Source organism: Onychostruthus taczanowskii, unplaced genomic scaffold (assembly GCF_017590055.1).
Source record: "Onychostruthus taczanowskii isolate IOZ18803 unplaced genomic scaffold, ASM1759005v1 scaffold10, whole genome shotgun sequence".
NCBI classification, from domain to species: domain Eukaryota; kingdom Metazoa; phylum Chordata; class Aves; order Passeriformes; family Passeridae; genus Onychostruthus; species Onychostruthus taczanowskii.
In genome coordinates this window covers 7,626,439-7,643,171 of record NW_024496526.1, presented here as the reverse complement: position 1 = coordinate 7,643,171, position 16,733 = coordinate 7,626,439, and the positions used below count along the sequence as shown (strand labels likewise).

Genomic DNA, 16,733 nt, shown 5'->3' with positions numbered 1-16,733 from the left:
TGGCTGCATGCAGAATCACTGCAGCTTTGTGGTTAGGGAGTACAAAAGCATCATTGTTAGCCTGAATATCCATGATACCAGAGAAGAACAGACTGAAGGCAGTTTTCACAGCTATGAAGAGCTCATTCTTTCTCCATCAAATACAAAGACCTGAGCAATATGTTACAGAAAGCATCACAAACCTGATTAGAAGCAATTTCATCTCTATGCCATGTGCCTGAGCCTGTGAAACTGTTAACTGTGACAAAATATATTTCTCTCTTGCCTTCTCTGACAACCGATTGATTGCTGGCACACAGTCTCTTTGCAACAGGTTTTCTTTTGCTTTAATGCTTAAATTTTTAGTTGTTTCTCTTTCCTACCATGCTGCTTCTATATCTTCAGTCAATTTTGAAAGGTATTGTCTCAAAGAGAAGGCAGGAAGGAATAGTGCCTTCCTGCCCTGAACAGAATTGCAACTGTGCTGGTCCCTTTTTTCAGAATTCTCTTAGCTCTGTTGTCCTACTTATTGGTTTACAGCAGGATTTTTGTATCAGAGATTGCTCCTATCTCAGAAAATAGACTGCAGGAATGCTCAAAGGAAAAAGCACACCTGAAGTTTGAAAACCAGAATATGGCTTTTCCTTTCTGTTTTACCTGCAATTCTGGATTTCAGGCTGTCTTGTGGAACAGAAATAAATCTGAGATTTATTTTGGTGTGGGCCAGATTCAGCTCCAGTTTGGACAGACCTGCCTGCTCTTTTGTACTGGTCAGGCAGAGCTGGGTGGGTTTGGGCTTGCTCAGAGCCACAGCAAAGGCACAAGGCTGGGGTCAGCACTGTGCATGGTTCCTTCCTGCACAAGGCCCTATCCTTCAGCTTTGCCCTCTTAAACTTCCTCAGCATCTTCCTAGAGATAGAATGGATTTGGCATCTTTTGCATTTACGTTTTTTTTTTCCCCTCACCAGAGCAATTGGAAAAAAAATTGGCATTCCTATTAGTCCCTTCTCAGATAAATGAGAAAGGTCTAAATTTCCTCCTTCTTAATAACACAAAGTCTTATTTAGAATGGTTGTATCTCTTTTTTAGGTTTGACAGACAGAAGTATCTAATTCAGCTGGCAATGATGGAGGATTAAAATTTCTTTCAGTCATCTCAAAGCCATCTTAGTGTGTCACACCTATAGTTTGACTGGTAGCTGCTGCATATCTATTTTTATGTGGTTTTGCCTTCCTTAAGTAGCTTTTCTTCCCAAAAGACTATTTATTACTCCTGTTTCCAGTGAAAAATCAATCTGGTTAAATATAGTCTGCTGAAATAGGAAAATCTTGTAACTCAAAATGTTTAGAAGGAGAGGATTGCAATTTTTTCATGTTTAAAATAAAAAAAGGAGTACTGGTGTTGCCTAGCTATAGCTAAGTTCCAGTAACTGGGGATGCTACTCATGCTTGTAAACTGCAAACCAAAGGAGGTCATGGAAAAACTTTTCTTTGCATGACTGGTGCATTTTTCCCGTTCTGGCTAGTGGTTTCAAGATCCAAATTTCTTCTCATTTCCTATGCTGTCAGTGAGGGACAGACCACTGAGGTGAGGAGATGACCATGATGGACAGTATGGTGCCATTTTTCTCAGCAGCTCCTGAGCATCAGCAGGGTCAGACCCTTCCCATAGGGCATTCCCAGCCCTGCTAATGCAGACAGAGCTGCAGCCACACATGTGGCATGTTTGTGCTGGAGATGTGCATCTCCCAGATGAGCCCCTTAGGCACTTCTGAGCTCCAGCAGAGGTCCTGTTTGAGAGCAAACACAGGAAAATCAAGTCAAAGCAGGGCTCTGCAGTTTGTGTCTTTGCAATGAGCCTGGCTGTCATCATGCAGTGGCTGTGGATGGCAGTCTGCACATTGTCACCAGTGTCTCTCAGAGCCATCTGGTTTCCTGCTTCTGTGTTGGTTTTTGCTGCCACCAGATTCACTTAGTATGGCCTTGCAGAGTGAAGTTCTCAAATATGGCACATGAGTTTGGTTTACACTTTTGACAACTTTGAAGAGGGTTGGGAACGAGGCTTTCTGCCTTTTGTTCTGAAGAAAAAGGTGAAAAGGCTCACAATTTTCCAGGGGTTTGGTTTTGTAGGGGCTTTTTTGTGTATTTCCTCCTACTTTGTTTTCCTCTCTCTCACCAGTACTTCTTTGCTTATCACAACATTTGTGTATATATGTGACTTCTCACCCTCTTGTGCAAGTGGGAGCCAGCATGAATGATCTCAAGGTGGAATATGGTGCAAGACTGAGTCCCCCTTTCCAAGAGGGAGCTGTGCCAGCTCATGTGTCACAGCAGTGTTAGGGCTCATTTTAAACAATAGGTGATTTCCAATACTAAATGGATCTTCTCTGAAATGACCATATAAGTTTAGGATAGAGCATGTATCTTATTACTGTTGTGCTTACTTTTTTCCCATGACTGTAGGAAAAGGAAAGATGTTAACCTCTGGTCTGTCTGCTGTCCTGCTGTTCTGGAGAACATTTTTTGCATCGCTAAGGCTGTGTCTTTAGCCTGTCACACAGACATCCCAAGAGAGCAAGGCTGATGTGCTGTTGAGACCTGAGATGGTCTAGAAGCAGCTTGCTGGACTGGTCACTGGGCTGTCACTCAGCACAATGATCTGTGTGGGCCCCTTCACCCTCCCTAGGTGGGCTCTGCTGCCCTTGCTCACATTAGTGCTGCTTTTCCCAGACACGCTGCCGCCTGACCATGGCCGCTGCTGGGAACTTGTCCTCAGCTTGTTTTGGTTTGTCCTTTTGTTGTTGCTGCTGTCAAATTCGGCAGGGAAAGAACATGATGAGATGTTCTCAGTGTTTCTGGAAGCTGGAACCCTGTCTTGTGCACAGGGTGAGTAGAAGACACAGAGGATCTCTATGCCATCCCATCCCCAAGTAGCTATAGCTAGGAAGGAGAGATTGGATTTATCCTGATGTCTTGTCTATTTCAGGAACTTCTAGATGAACTTAATACTATGTTTATGCCACTGGAGCTGGAAAATAATTCTGGACTCAGAGTGCAGGAGGGGAACTGGCTTTTAAATGGATGTCCAAGTGCAAAAATGGATTCATTTATCAAAATGCTGAAGAGATGCTCCCACCTTGGAGATACTCAAAAGACATCTGAACATGGTCTTGGGTAACCATCTCTAGGTGGCCCTGCTTGAGCAGAGGGTTAGACGAGATGACCTCCAATGGTCCCTTCCAACTTCACCATTACTGTGGTTCTCTGAAAGCCTGCTTTGGTGTAAAGAGCTTGACCCAGCCTTTCAAGTGCGAGTTTTGTTAGCTTCATCCTGGTCCATCCTTCTTTGTTCTTCCTTGTTCACAGTATGACTCAATGACATGCAACACCCATTGCAGTGGATGGTGTTGTAGCACCCTGAGACCCAGTTCTCGCCCATTAGCTTAGTGAGCTCACTGGCAAGGGCAGACTGTGTCTGTAGTCAGTGACATTCTTGTTACACCTTTGCTCGTGAATGCTTGCTTCTAGTGAACAATGATTATTTTATCATGGCACATGAACTCTTTGTAGGTAGTGTTCATTGTGGTAAAATACCATGGTTCAGATCCAGTCAGAAGCACTTTGCAGTTATTATAAGCCATTAAAGCTCTCTGAGTCTGGGCTTTTGTTCTGTTTCCCATGCAGTGCCTGTGGCGTTTGGTTTCCAGCAACACATGGTGTTTATATTCATGACTGGCATTACCGTTGTGATGGTGATAGGGTTTGTGTTTCTTGCCTTGCTTGATTTATGTTGTGGCTGGCGTGCATGGCACGCACATGGCTTGAAATAGAACACGACTGAGTTTTTTTGTTTTTACATTAGAAGCACTCACAATTTAATTTAGCATTTTGAATAATCCTGAATTTGCAGGGAAACTTGTGTCATGTCCCTCCTTTAATAACTGTATTAGCTCCAGACATTTAAGTCTGCATTGCAAAATCATTCTCTGTAGATGTGTGTGGTTTTTAAACATCTCGTGGTTTCCTGCTTCCCACCTTGTCCTTAGCTCTTCTTACTCCTTATGTTCTTTGCTTTCTGCCAAATCCCTCCCCTTCCTGCACACTTGAAAAGAAATTTCTCCTTTGCCATCTTTTACCATCCCAAAGATCCTGTGATGCTTCTGCCTCAGGGTACATCAGTAGTGCGAGGATCACCTGACTTACAGGAGATAGTTTTAAAGGACCTGCAGTGGCAGAACTTGGTGCAGTGGGATGGACCTGAGCTGCTCTCTGGGAGGTTGCACTGAGGCTCCTGGTGGTTCCACAGCTGCTTGTCCAGGTGTATCTTAACTGTTGTGTGAATACATTACAGACCAAAAAATGGCAAAGCTGAACTCAGCAGGATGGGAATTTTCTCTTCTTGTCTCTGTGCCTGTCTCCATTTCAGCTCAGTCTGCCTTTGCACTTCCGTGAGGCACTGTGCACAGGGCACCCAGACATCCTGCTCATGGTGTCCTGGTGGTTTTGGGAAGAAAAGCTCAGGCAGAGGCAGCATTGCCATGGCAGCAGCAGCTGGAGCTGTGAGCCCAGCTTGCCCTGTGCTGCCCTTCAGACATGGTTGGATCCAGCAGCTAAGGGGTGTTCCAGTCCCTGTATCCACCTTTCCTCTTCCCTTGCCTGGGGTTTGGGTGAGACCAGGCAGGTATCAGACTGGTCCCTAAGCAGAGGGGAGGATGGCAGGATCTGCCTCAGGCTCTTTATCTATCCTTTTTCCTGTCAGTATCGTGAGCCACGCAGGGCAACAGCCACAAAACTGAGCTTGCCTTGTACAGCTATGAAATCTTGAGCCAGTCCTTGCTGGAAATAGGAACTGAAATAGGAGCTTAGGAAAGTATTCACCTCTACCCTAAAACACAATTTGTGGTACTTTTCAACCAAAATAAAACAGAAAGAATTTAAAAAGACATATAAAATTGATGATAACTCCTCTTTTCTTCCCTGTCTTTCCCAGAAATAAACCATTTTCTGTATTTTTTTGAGGTCATACCCTGGTTGCTGCTGGACAAAACCCAATCAGATGGTAAATCTGAAGACAGTGATGGAGTGGAAAATATATCAAGAACTCTGAACCCATTACAACATTTTAATTACATGCTAAACTGGTTTTTCCACAAAGCAGTAGCCTCCCAGATGAAGGGACTGGGACTCAGGGCTGATAATAGTTGCTGATGTCCAGGCTACAGATTGTGTGGTCAATCCCTTCTAATCTACTCCAGCTAATAGTGCTGCTAAACCACTGCCTTACTTATCTCACGATATTTTAGAGCTATAATATTTATTTCCTTTGACCTTTTTTCACCACTGTCATTTGCCGCACATTTTGGCACAAGAGAGGCCTGTTACTGGCATTGTCCTCCCACCAGCAAGGAAATGGCGTGACCTCTGCAGACTGACAAATAGTTGGCATGAGTTGGGCCCTTCATCACAATCACCAACACCGTGGTCCCTTAATAAAATCTTTTCATTTCTAAGGGTAGTCTGACATGCCTGAGGTGTGGAGTAAGCAGTTATGAGTAGTGGGAATCTGTGTGTTTAATCTCTAAGGCTGTTAGTCTGGGTAAGATGCACTGGCAGGGTCTGGAGGTGCTTCAGGCATCTCACTGTGTGTATTGTGTGTATAAAACAGATATAACCGGCTTCATTTTCAAATAACAGCTCTGACTAAACACAGGATGAGGATCATGTGCTGTTCCGTGATGGCTGCTGTAAGAGGCATCTCTTTACCTTGTCACTTCTGCATTGTTGGGTATTTTACAGGGAGCAGGCTGAATTTAAGGGTTACAAAGGGTAATAACAGCAGGAACAGAAGTTCCTCAGTCCCCATTCCTCCCTTGCAGGAGGGGCTGGGACTGACAAACCTGGCTGGAATCTCTGCTGCTGGAGCTGCAGTGCTAGCAGGGGTGTGGGGAGGAGGCAGATTGGGCAGAGGAGTAAAATGTGATTTAGTGGCTTTCAGAGTACCTTGCCGAGAGCAGAGGACAGAGGCTTCAGGCTGGGTTCCTGTTGTCAAGGACTGCTTTCTCTGACTCTTGTGTCGTGTTCTTTCTCCAGTCACCTGGCACGAATGTGTGTCTGTTCTCTCCCTTCAGTTCCCAGCTACCTGCCCTGTCCTCTGCCCTCTCACATGCAGTCCTTTCCATACCCTGATGAGGCTTTCCATTCCCTGCAGCCCTCGTGTCCCAGAGAGTGTCTGCTGATAGCTCAGCAGTGTGGCTGTTTGGTGGCAGAGCAGGTCACACAGCTGGCTGGCTGCAATGCACTCAGGCGCTTGGTTAGCCCACACAAATCTGTGTGTAGAGCAGCTCTGTAGGGCTCTGCTGATTGCTTCATTTGTGTGGTTGAAATATTGCCACCATTTCACTTCTGGAAATGTCTGATCCATTTATCTGGACTAGTAATGGAATGAAGGGAGCAACCTCAGTCATTTATCCATGTTTATTAGGCATGAGGAGAAGGCTCAGGGCATCCCTGTGTAGAATTTTCAGATACACCCATTGATATCTGAATGTCAGAGCAGCAGCTGATCTTGATTTCTCCTGTCCTAACACAAGGCTATTGCAACATGCACGCAAGCAGTGTGAATGTATTCAAAAATGAGTAATTTGCAATTTGCCCCATGTTGGAAGAGGAACGTGCTTTCAACAAGACACATTTTGTTACTGCCACTAGAACTGGAGACATTTCCCATTTGTACATTACATATTAGCACGTACTTAAATTGCTTATGAGCAGTACAGACTTGTCTAAGCTTTCATTTGATTTCAAGTGTGTTTCTTCAGGAGGTTTACTTTTATTTGTAAATATGTGGAATCTTGATTTATTTTTGTGTGTTTTCTCAAGTGTTTAAAAATGGCAAAGTATATTTTGATTCAGATATTCCTGCATTCATCTTGTTTTTCTCTTGTACATTTTAGCATCAGTGTGACTAACAAAGAGTATTTAATGCAATATGTTTGGTTGGTGATTTATTGGAGTTGAAATGTAGAAGGAAAATATGAAAAGCATGCCAGAATTGAAATGTGTTTCAGGATTTTTCCAAAAAATGCTTGTGAAAATATTTTTGTTGGTTTTGCTTTCTGACTGAAGGCATTGCAGGGAATTCCAACTGAAAACATACCTCTGCAATTTGCCTAAAACATGTTGGAGTTTTATTTTACAAAGAAGAAACAATTCCAAAGTGGTTGTTACTTAGACTTTTAATTTCTTTTCCAAGTACATCTTGATGGCAATAATCAACTTCAAAGAACAAATCAACCACTGGATAAATGTTCCAATATACAAGTAGAACTTATGAATTTTCTATTTATATAAATGTGTGTGCATGTCTACGTTTTATCTTGGATCTATATAGATAAAGTCTGCTGCTTATTTTACTGAATAGTTTTAAATTTGCCATAATGGCTGGGTTTGATTGCAAGTCAGTATTTTCCATGTTGTAATTATCAATGAGACAGAATCTTTGTGCAGTTTTAAAAAAACCCACTGTTGTCCTTGCAGCACAACATTAATATTGATTCACTGAAATCAAAGAGTCATTAATAATACTTGTGATTCAAATAACTGTGCTTTCAAAACAGTCCAGGGTGCTTTCACAGGGCTTTCCCAGTCCATCCTGGGTGGACCTGTGATGTGATATCCTTATGTCACAGCTGGCCTCAGCTGGCAAGGTGTGCAATTGTCATTTGGCTGCACATTGGTCATTTTGGGCTTGCAGCCTTACTGGGAGGAGCTCCTGGGTGCTGCAGGTGGGGTAGGGGCTGCATCATAAGGTGCATTGGAGCTGCTCATCTCCTTGTTGCTGTAGGGCTGGGACACCCCACATGCCTTCCCATCCTGGACTTCTACGTGCAATTTACACTTATAAAAATATCAGCAACAAATTTTGTAACACTTTTTTTTTTCCCCCCTCTCTTTCCCCAAGCATCCTCTTTGCAGACATAGAGGGTTTCACCAGTCTGGCCTCCCAGTGCACTGCTCAGGAGCTGGTCATGACGCTGAACGAGCTCTTTGCCAGATTCGATAAACTTGCAGCTGTAAGTTTTCCATTATAATTTTGTTTCCTCTTGTTTTTATTCTGCTGTTGCAAGAATGACATACTGTGCTGGTTCACTGGATTTCTTAAATATTCACTGCCCTAAAAGGCAAGCTATTGCAAGCATGAATATAAGCTGAATACTTCTTTCTCCTTTATTATTCTTAATTTTTTTTAAGGAGAACCACTGTTTACGGATCAAGATCCTGGGTGATTGCTATTACTGTGTGTCTGGGCTGCCAGAAGCAAGGGCTGACCATGCACACTGCTGTGTTGAAATGGGAATGGATATGATAGAGGCCATCTCGTAAGTACCACATTCCCCATAGAGAAGCTCAATACAAGTGCAAGTAGATTCTCTTTCCTGTTAGTTCTTTTTAATATTAGGAGCAAGGTAACCAAACCAGAGAACTCTGGCCAGCAAAAAGGAAAACCAGCTGGAACAAAAAACCAAAATGCTGTTAAGGTCTGACAGCAGCAAAACAGACACTTGTGTCCATACAGTCATGTGGATATCAGAGCTCAGCCTCTTGATGAGAAAGGCAAAGGTTACTGTAATTACTGGAAGTCTCATCCCCAAAGGAGGATTCCGGTGGATTGCAGAATTGTGAATTCAGAGGATTAATAATAACTTTATTAAATTTCACTCACTATTCATTTATATGTGTTTAAACCAGTCTTTTACTCACCTTAAAATTGCTCTGCTAAGGTTTGTCTTGTTTAGTTCAACAAATCCTTCGTTAAGTGTCCCTATGAAAAAAGGGTCAGATTAAAGGCTTTCTTACTTTAGTTCAACTAATTACTAAAATAAAGCATGAAGTTGCTCTGGCACAGACTGGAACAGATTCATGGTCTTTTTCTTTTATTTCCATTTACTTCCCCATCTGTATCTTTTTCTTTTAAAACATGTGGTGAGGCTTTGCCTGCTCCTTAGGTCAGACTAGCAACTGTGGAGACCTGTATCTAGTTTTATTGCTTGAAGGATTACAGACAGTGTTGAATATTGTTTGCATTGTACATGTGCTTTCATAGGCCAATTCTTTCATAATTCAGGGAAGGAAGATTTATTTGGTCATCTTGAGTGTATGCAACGCTGGGTGCAAAGTTCAGTCAGTTTTGGGTGGTAGCTGAGCTGACCTTGATACCTACACCATCCCTGCTGCACAGAGTCTCCTGCTCTTTCCCTTCTCTTTTGTTTTTTATTTTCTGAAAGCGTCTTCTGAAGTATTAGTGGTAGCAACAGAGAAGTAGAAGATCTCTCAGCGTTCTCCACTTATTTCATGCAGTAAATTGATGGAGTTTCCACTTCAGCTTGATAAAATCTAGAGGCACCTCCTTCCTCAGCTTGATACAGTATATCCTTTACCATTTGAATTTCTGCAAGGACATTATACACCCCCAGAGTTTTCAACCTCATTTTCATAACACAAATACACAGGGTGAAAAGCAGTGTTTTCACCCAGGAGACCCCATTCAAAGCACAGTGTGCAACAGCATTCCCATGCTTTGTATACAGTGTACACTGTCAGGACTTTCTACCTTTTCTTTCCTGGTTTTAAACTCCATTGCCTTGCACCAGTCTCCTTTTGGGGTTTGTATGCAATGTGCAAAATAAGAAGAATTGGAAGTAACTAGTTCCCAGTAGCCCTTGAAAAAATGCTGTTTCTTCCATGTGAGATACAATTAAGTAGCAGGTGGCAAAGGGTCTTGTCAAACACAAGAAGCAGCAACCCTTAGCCACCAGCCCCACAGAATATTGTGTTCATTGCCCAGGTGTTGGCCTGATGAAGTCCAGAGGCCATCACATGCTGCTGTGCAATTCCCCACAAGGCTAAATAACACCAGGAAGTCTAGACTTCATTGATTAACTGCAACCCACCTTACTTGGAATAAACACAGAGCTGAGGTGCACTCAGTGTTTGTGTACAAATAGCTCTTCAGCGGCCTTTAAAACTTGTTTCCCACTCTCTGTATAATGAATGCATTTAACAATCTTAATAAGTCTGGAAGATGATTCTGTTCTCACTACCCCTGCTCTCCCTCTTCCTCCCTCCTCCTCTAAGGATCAAGATAAGAGGTTTCACAATTAAGGTAACCAATAGCTACTGAACATTTGATTGCAGGTGACAAATAACTACTGAACATTTGATTGCAGACTTCACCAACACTGGGCCCTGCCTGTAGGCTGATTTCATCTGTGTCTAATAACAGCAGGGAGTGTTAGCCCAAATAGGAAAGACTTCATGAAAATTGTATTCACTGTACCACTGGTATAAATGAGCTGAAAAAAGGAGGGTAACAAAGGACATTTCATTTGTCTATAAATAATAACCAAACTTATTTGTTTGCTGCAAAGTCTGGACAAAGTCACCTGGTCATCAATGACTCTACTGAGAAAAGTTCCCTGATCTTGTGTCAGTAACATGGCTTGGCAGGGGCGCAGGAGGGATTGCAGCACCCAGTGGAGGGAGGAACTGCAGCTGTGTTGTTTCTATCAGCTTTATGGGTGCAGCTACATTTTTATTACTGCAACTCCTGTTCCTTTCTCAAGTGTTGTGTTTGGAGCTCTTTCAGTTCACAAGCTTGTAGCACCTTAGCCATGTCAGCTTCCTTTACCTGCTAGACAATCTCTGCTGCTTGTTAAGAAAAATAATGAATGTCACTTCAGTGAGTAGGTAGTGAAACATGAGATAGGGATCATAAAGAGAAGGGAACTCAAAGAGGATAGGAGCTGTTTCAACAAGAAACATCTTGTCATCTTGGACACTGTTTTAAGGGACATATTGCACTGTTAGGAGTGCACTGGATCCAGAATTGGTCTATCTTTATTAATGCAATTTCATTAATAACTAAAGCATAAATATTAGGATTGTGTTGATGTTAGGGAGTTGGGATGACTTACCTATCCAGATGATGTTATCTAGAAAGGACTGGATGAACCTGAAAACTGAAGAGATTGAAATCTGATACGTATAAAGTACGTCCTTTGCTGCAAGGAACTTACTAGTCAAAGGAAGGGACAGTGGTATATGATGTAGATGAATTTGCCTGTGAAGCATGGACGTTCTGGGAATTATGTGATTGGCAATAATGAGAAGCAGAGTTGTTCTGAAGGCCTCATCAAGGCTTTTCCCTACCCACACTTCTAAATATATTTCTCATGTGAACAGCTCTTGAAGCTCTTAACTTTTGCCCTGAAGGGGAAAACTCACAAAATATTCCAGCAGTCTTTTTGGGAGTAAGCAGAGCATCCAAAACCTTGTTACATTCAGAACTTGAGTATTTGTAGCTGCCTGTTTGGAGTGACTGCAATAGATGTGGTTCTCTGGTTTTGCTGCTGTAAGGCCTGTTCAAGCTTTCCAGCTTCAGTGGGGTATTTCACACACATATCATATTTCATCTGTGGAAGAGTTGATGTTTGGTGCCATACAGACAAATTAAGATCTCTGAAATCATTTCCTTTTATTCTTTGCAACACGCTATTACTCTTAAGAGGCCGAGTGCTGGCAGGTTATGTCCAGCTTTGGTATGGAAATCAGAGACCAGTGCTTTAATCCTTTTACTGCCCCAGAGATAATTTTTTTATGAGTTCTCAACTTGATCCTGAGTTCAGTGTACATGGATTTACTCCAAGAGCTCCACGTTCTAATTAGGGCTCTTCTTGGCCAGGCTGGCCATCCAAGAGCAGTACAGCTCGTCCAGTTTTGTTCCGTTGTCCTGTTGATGTGGATGAGCTGTGCCATGTGTGTCTGTGAATAATTTATGGATCATTATGGATTTTTGTGTTCTGGATGCATGTTTGTGCTGCTGACTGCAGCCATTCAGTTGTTAGTAATGGCCCTTCTTCCCCATGTCTCTTTTCAGACTGGTCCGTGAGGTCACGGGCGTGAATGTCAACATGAGGGTCGGAATCCACAGTGGCAGAGTTCACTGCGGGGTCCTGGGCCTCAGGAAGTGGCAGTTTGATGTCTGGTCCAATGATGTCACATTAGCCAACCACATGGAAGCAGGGGGCAAAGCTGGGTAAGTTGCTTCATCCAAGTTGTTGTCTTTATCCATTAAACTCCCACACCAAATGTGCAAGAGTAGTGGCATAGGCTAAGTCAGTTGGGGTTTATTGTTTGTTTGTTCCAGTACATGGAACCCATCCCTGACAGGACCTGGCTTTTTAGGTGATCACTTTTCAGAGTCTACAAAACCTGCTTGTCTTTTGTCTCGGTCAAGGCGCATCCACATAACAAAAGCAACCCTGAACTATCTCAATGGAGACTACGAGGTGGAGCTGGGCTTCGGAGGGGAGCGCAACGCTTATCTGAAAGAGCACAGCATTGAGACCTTCCTGATTGTGAGGTGCAGCCAGAAGAGGGTAAGACCAAACAAACTAATGCAGGTTTAGGTACCTTCCATACCTTGATGTCTCTGACGCACCAAAGTAGAGCCTTTATAGATGAGAAAGTTGACATTCAGTGACAAAAATTCCTATTTCTCTCTCCTTTTCCTGAACTTTTATGTGCATAGAAGGGGGATAGCCACCATCTGCAAAGATGTCTGCATCAAGCTCTTTCTAATTCTTTCAAAGAAATTGTCCTCACTTGTTTCAAGATCATGTTGAAAAATGTTGTTAATATAGATATGTATTTTGTAGAAGTACTTAAAGGTGTAGCTTAAAACCACAAAGATCTTTTCTGTGTCAGATTCCAGAGGTGATTTTGTCTGCCTGCTCACCAGATGAATGAACATGAAGATTAGAGCAGTTCCTATCATTTCTTTTCAGCCTCTCTTTCTGAAGATGAGAAAATGATCAATCATCATTGTGACAGTAAGATGAGATCATACCAGCTGTGACATGGGTCAGGCTGCACAAAACAAGGCTATGAGGGCATTACTGACTTGAACTTGAATCAAGTCAAACTCAAGTGGACGTCAGCCATTAAATCTTCTTTTTGTGACACTGCCAATAGCAAACTATCACTAGTTTGTATTCTTTTTAAAAATGGTAGAAATACTAGAAAAGGACCTTTTTGATCTAGGTGAGCACAGCCAATAATATTAGTAATTTCTGCACTGTAGCCCCTACTTTACTATTCACAGTATGGGCAAGCATATACAGATTGGCCTGAATTGAAACTAATTTAATATGTTTCTGAATCTAAAACCAAGTAAACCTTCCCACATCTGTAAATATGACTGCCATGAGATTAAGTGAATTAGTGTTTGTGACATGTTGCAACAGCATGATTGATTTGAATAACCAGCACCTGTACAGAAAGACTTTGCTTCCATTGCCTCATTTCCTGAGAGAATGGAAGTCTCAAATCTCCTTAATAGATATTGTGTAAAAAATCTCCAAGAAAATCCCTTATCATCTGCTAAAGAGAGAAGCTGATGTTTTGGTCTCTATCTGCTCATAAAATAAATCTCATTAACAATGTCAATCTTCAAAAGAGGATTAAAACTTGCAGTGCAAGATTATTGTTCCTGAGCATCACTGCCTGTCAGTGAGCCAGCTGATGTTTTAGGTGTCTAAATCACTTCCTCTTTGCTGGGCAGATTTAAGAATATAAGCCAAAATACCCTTGTGGTCAGACCCCATCTCCTGGAGTGGAGAGTCTATACTGACTCTTAAATCATGCAGCCACCACGTTGTTTTGCATGTTTTTGTGGAGAACCAAAAGTTTCTCTGGAGAGAAGATGAAGACATAAGCACTTCAAAGTGCTTGGCACCTGCCTTCATTTCTGAACACGGGATGTATTTTGAGTAGGAGATTGGACAGAGGCTCATAAGAGATGTGGATTCCATTACAGGCATAGGTTTTGAGGGACTTGCATCTTTATGCCTTGTTTTGCCATAGGAAAATAAAATGGGCCATTCTTCCACTGCTTTATATGTATTTATTGCAGCTCTGTTACCTAGTGTAGCCCTTAGCTGAAGTCTCTGAGCACTACTATAATGCTGCTGTAATGTGCTGTGTCCCAGAGTAGCTAAAAATTGGGACATTTGGATGACTTATGTAATTATTGGGCTAAACTGAGCCATTAAAAAGCAGCTATGCAGTGTCATGGGTATTAGGTGTTTGGAGTTTGAGGAGTTGCTGATTTGCCCATACTGCTGCTACTTTTGTGCTCCCATAGCTGTTTTTATCTCTTTGTGAATAGTTTCACAGAGTCATAGGAAGGCTTGGATTGGAAAGGACCTTAAAGATTATTTTATCCCAACCCCCCTGTCAGGGCAAGGACACTTTCCATTAGACCAGGTTGCTCAAAGATCCATCCAGCCTGGCCTTGGACACTTCCAGGGATGGGACATCCACTATTTCTCTTGACAACCTGTTCCAGTGTTTAAAGTTCTCTCTCTGTTCAAAAACTCATTTTCACATAACATGAAGATCTGAAGTGAGAAAAGCTTTTACCCATTGTCAGTTCAGTCAGTCTTGAACTTTTTGCCTGATAGCAGGCAAAGTTATGGTACTTTACTTTTTCCTTTCATTTCTGCTTGATTTAATCACTTCTTGATGTCATTTATCCAGGTTTTCAGTTCATTCTGTTCCAGTAATGGCCATAAAATGTTCACCTAACTTAGTGGAGAGTTGCTGTGAGTTGTGTCTGGGTTCCTGCTGTCCTGGTACACAAGGCTTGGCATTAGTATTGACCTGAGAGCAGATCCAAGTAACTGCCTGAGCTGTTCTTCAGTTCACACAGCAAAATTATCTGGATACCTGGTTCATCAGTCCCACAGCCATCAAAACCCATGGGTTTTGATAAATAAATAAAATGTAAGGGTATGTGTTCTGTACCCTTTCTGCTTGCTGCTGCCATGGGGAGCCACAACTTTGAATTTTCTGTCTTTTTTTATTTGTTTAACTTTTTCATTGTGTTAATGCCATTTCTTGGGCACAGAGTAAGTGGGAGGAACATCTATCTAATATTTTTGTTCCAGGAACTGAAAATATCTTCTTCTTTGAAAATAATTGTTTTTTTCTTTTTCCATTTTAAAAATGCTATTAACTGGAATATAGTCAGTGCAGTTTCAGAAGGGAAAAAAGCTAGATTCTTCTCCCTCAGTCTTTAATAATATTGCTAGACCTGAAAATGTAGTCCTTGTTTTCTGTCTGGTACACAGAAGAGTTGCTTTCTATTAAAAGAGAACAAAAAGCAAAGTTTTAAAATCCAGTCTTTTTGGATTTTTTCTCCTCATCTTTACCTCCAGATCTGCTTTCACCTTTCTGTTTGCCCTGTCCTGTGATTCTGCTGCCCTCATGGGTGAGCACTTGCCTGAGAAGCATATAGAAAGATGAAATTAGCAGGTTCTGCCACAAAGGTCTGCTGAATCTTTTGCTGTGGTTTTTTTTTTTTGCTCCCATTAGTGCTAACATGGGCTGCTCTAAAACCTGTGTTGCTCTGGTTTTCTGCTGTCTGTCAGCAATTGTATCCCCTCTCCCTCTCCTTTTTTCTCCTGAGACAGACTCTTCCAATGTTTTCACACAACAAAGAAGAGACAAGCACAAGCCCCTATATTTTCTTGCTCCTCAAAGGAAACCTTTACCTTTTGCAAAGCTGGATTATCTCAGTGTCTTCTGTTTATTCTGTGATGAACTAATGTGATTACTGATACTGAAATGAAGTTTCTGTCTGTACTCTCTAAGGGAATGATCATACATTTTGTACATTTGAATGTCTCAAGTTCCATTTCTACTCTTAGTCCTCAAATGTTGGGTGCTAATACTCCTTTTCCTCGTATCTATCAAATACACCTCTGCTTCTCTCATTAGCCAAATCTGTCATTGCTCACTTGCTGCCAGGTGAGATAAAAATCTGCCCTAAGAGTAATAACTGAGTAACTCTGCCAGTAACCTTCACCCAGACTAACACTTCCTTGTTCAACACTGTCTCTTGCCATTTCACTAGAAACAAGCTCTTTTCCCAGCTTCATATTCCCCATCTGTCTTAGCCCTTACTCTCCAGCACAGCACTCTGTCATAAGCTCTGTGGAAGAAACAAAGCCAGTGACAGCTACTGCATTTTTTTTTCTCTTTAGAAAAATTTGGATTCGAGGCTGTTAATCCAAACCCAACATTTGCTGCTCTACAAGCTCTGTATCATGATCACTGACTAAACAGTTATTAAAAATATTTGTTACCAGACATGGAAGTTGGCAGTTTTCCACAGATCTGGAATGGAGGTTGTCTTTCTGACTTCAGCACATCACACTTCCAGACATGGTTTTGTGGGACTTGGCAGTACTGTGTTTAATGACCTTAAATGCAACCTAAATGATTCTATAATTCAATGTTTTTTTCCCATTTATAACCTTGTGAGCCTTCTTCCCTTTTGTCACTACTGTGGCAGTAGTGATTACCTGGAAAAAACCAATCTGCTCCTTCAGTTCTACGGTAATGAAGAATTCTAATTTTCTGTTATCCTCACATGGTATAGGATGATTTACACAGGGTAATTTCAATTCTTATCCAGGTAATTTTCACAATCATTTGGATATGTGTTTCTAATGGTCTTAGTACATGAGAATGGTAGAAATACAGGAATTCTCCAAGGAGATCTTTGCCTTTCTTCCTTACTGGCTTCATTCTTTACCTGAAAGCCAGTATTACCAGATAAACAGCAATTTATCAGCTAGAATTACTAAAACTGTTGCCCGCATTTTAGTGATTCCCAAACTTAACCGCTAG

At 41.9% G+C, this 16,733-nt stretch overlaps 1 protein-coding gene across 1 annotated transcript in view; it reads left to right on the top strand.

The window, feature by feature from the left end:
* Nucleotides 1-16,733, top strand: part of ADCY5 (adenylate cyclase 5) — a 205,763-nt gene that overhangs the window by 140,759 nt on the left and 48,271 nt on the right. Inside the window, exons 5-8 of the mRNA XM_041408507.1 lie at nucleotides 7,939-8,050; nucleotides 8,229-8,356; nucleotides 11,914-12,072; nucleotides 12,274-12,415. Coding sequence (XP_041264441.1) covers nucleotides 7,939-8,050; nucleotides 8,229-8,356; nucleotides 11,914-12,072; nucleotides 12,274-12,415 — 541 coding nt within the window. The remainder of the gene's footprint in view (nucleotides 1-7,938; nucleotides 8,051-8,228; nucleotides 8,357-11,913; nucleotides 12,073-12,273; nucleotides 12,416-16,733) is intronic.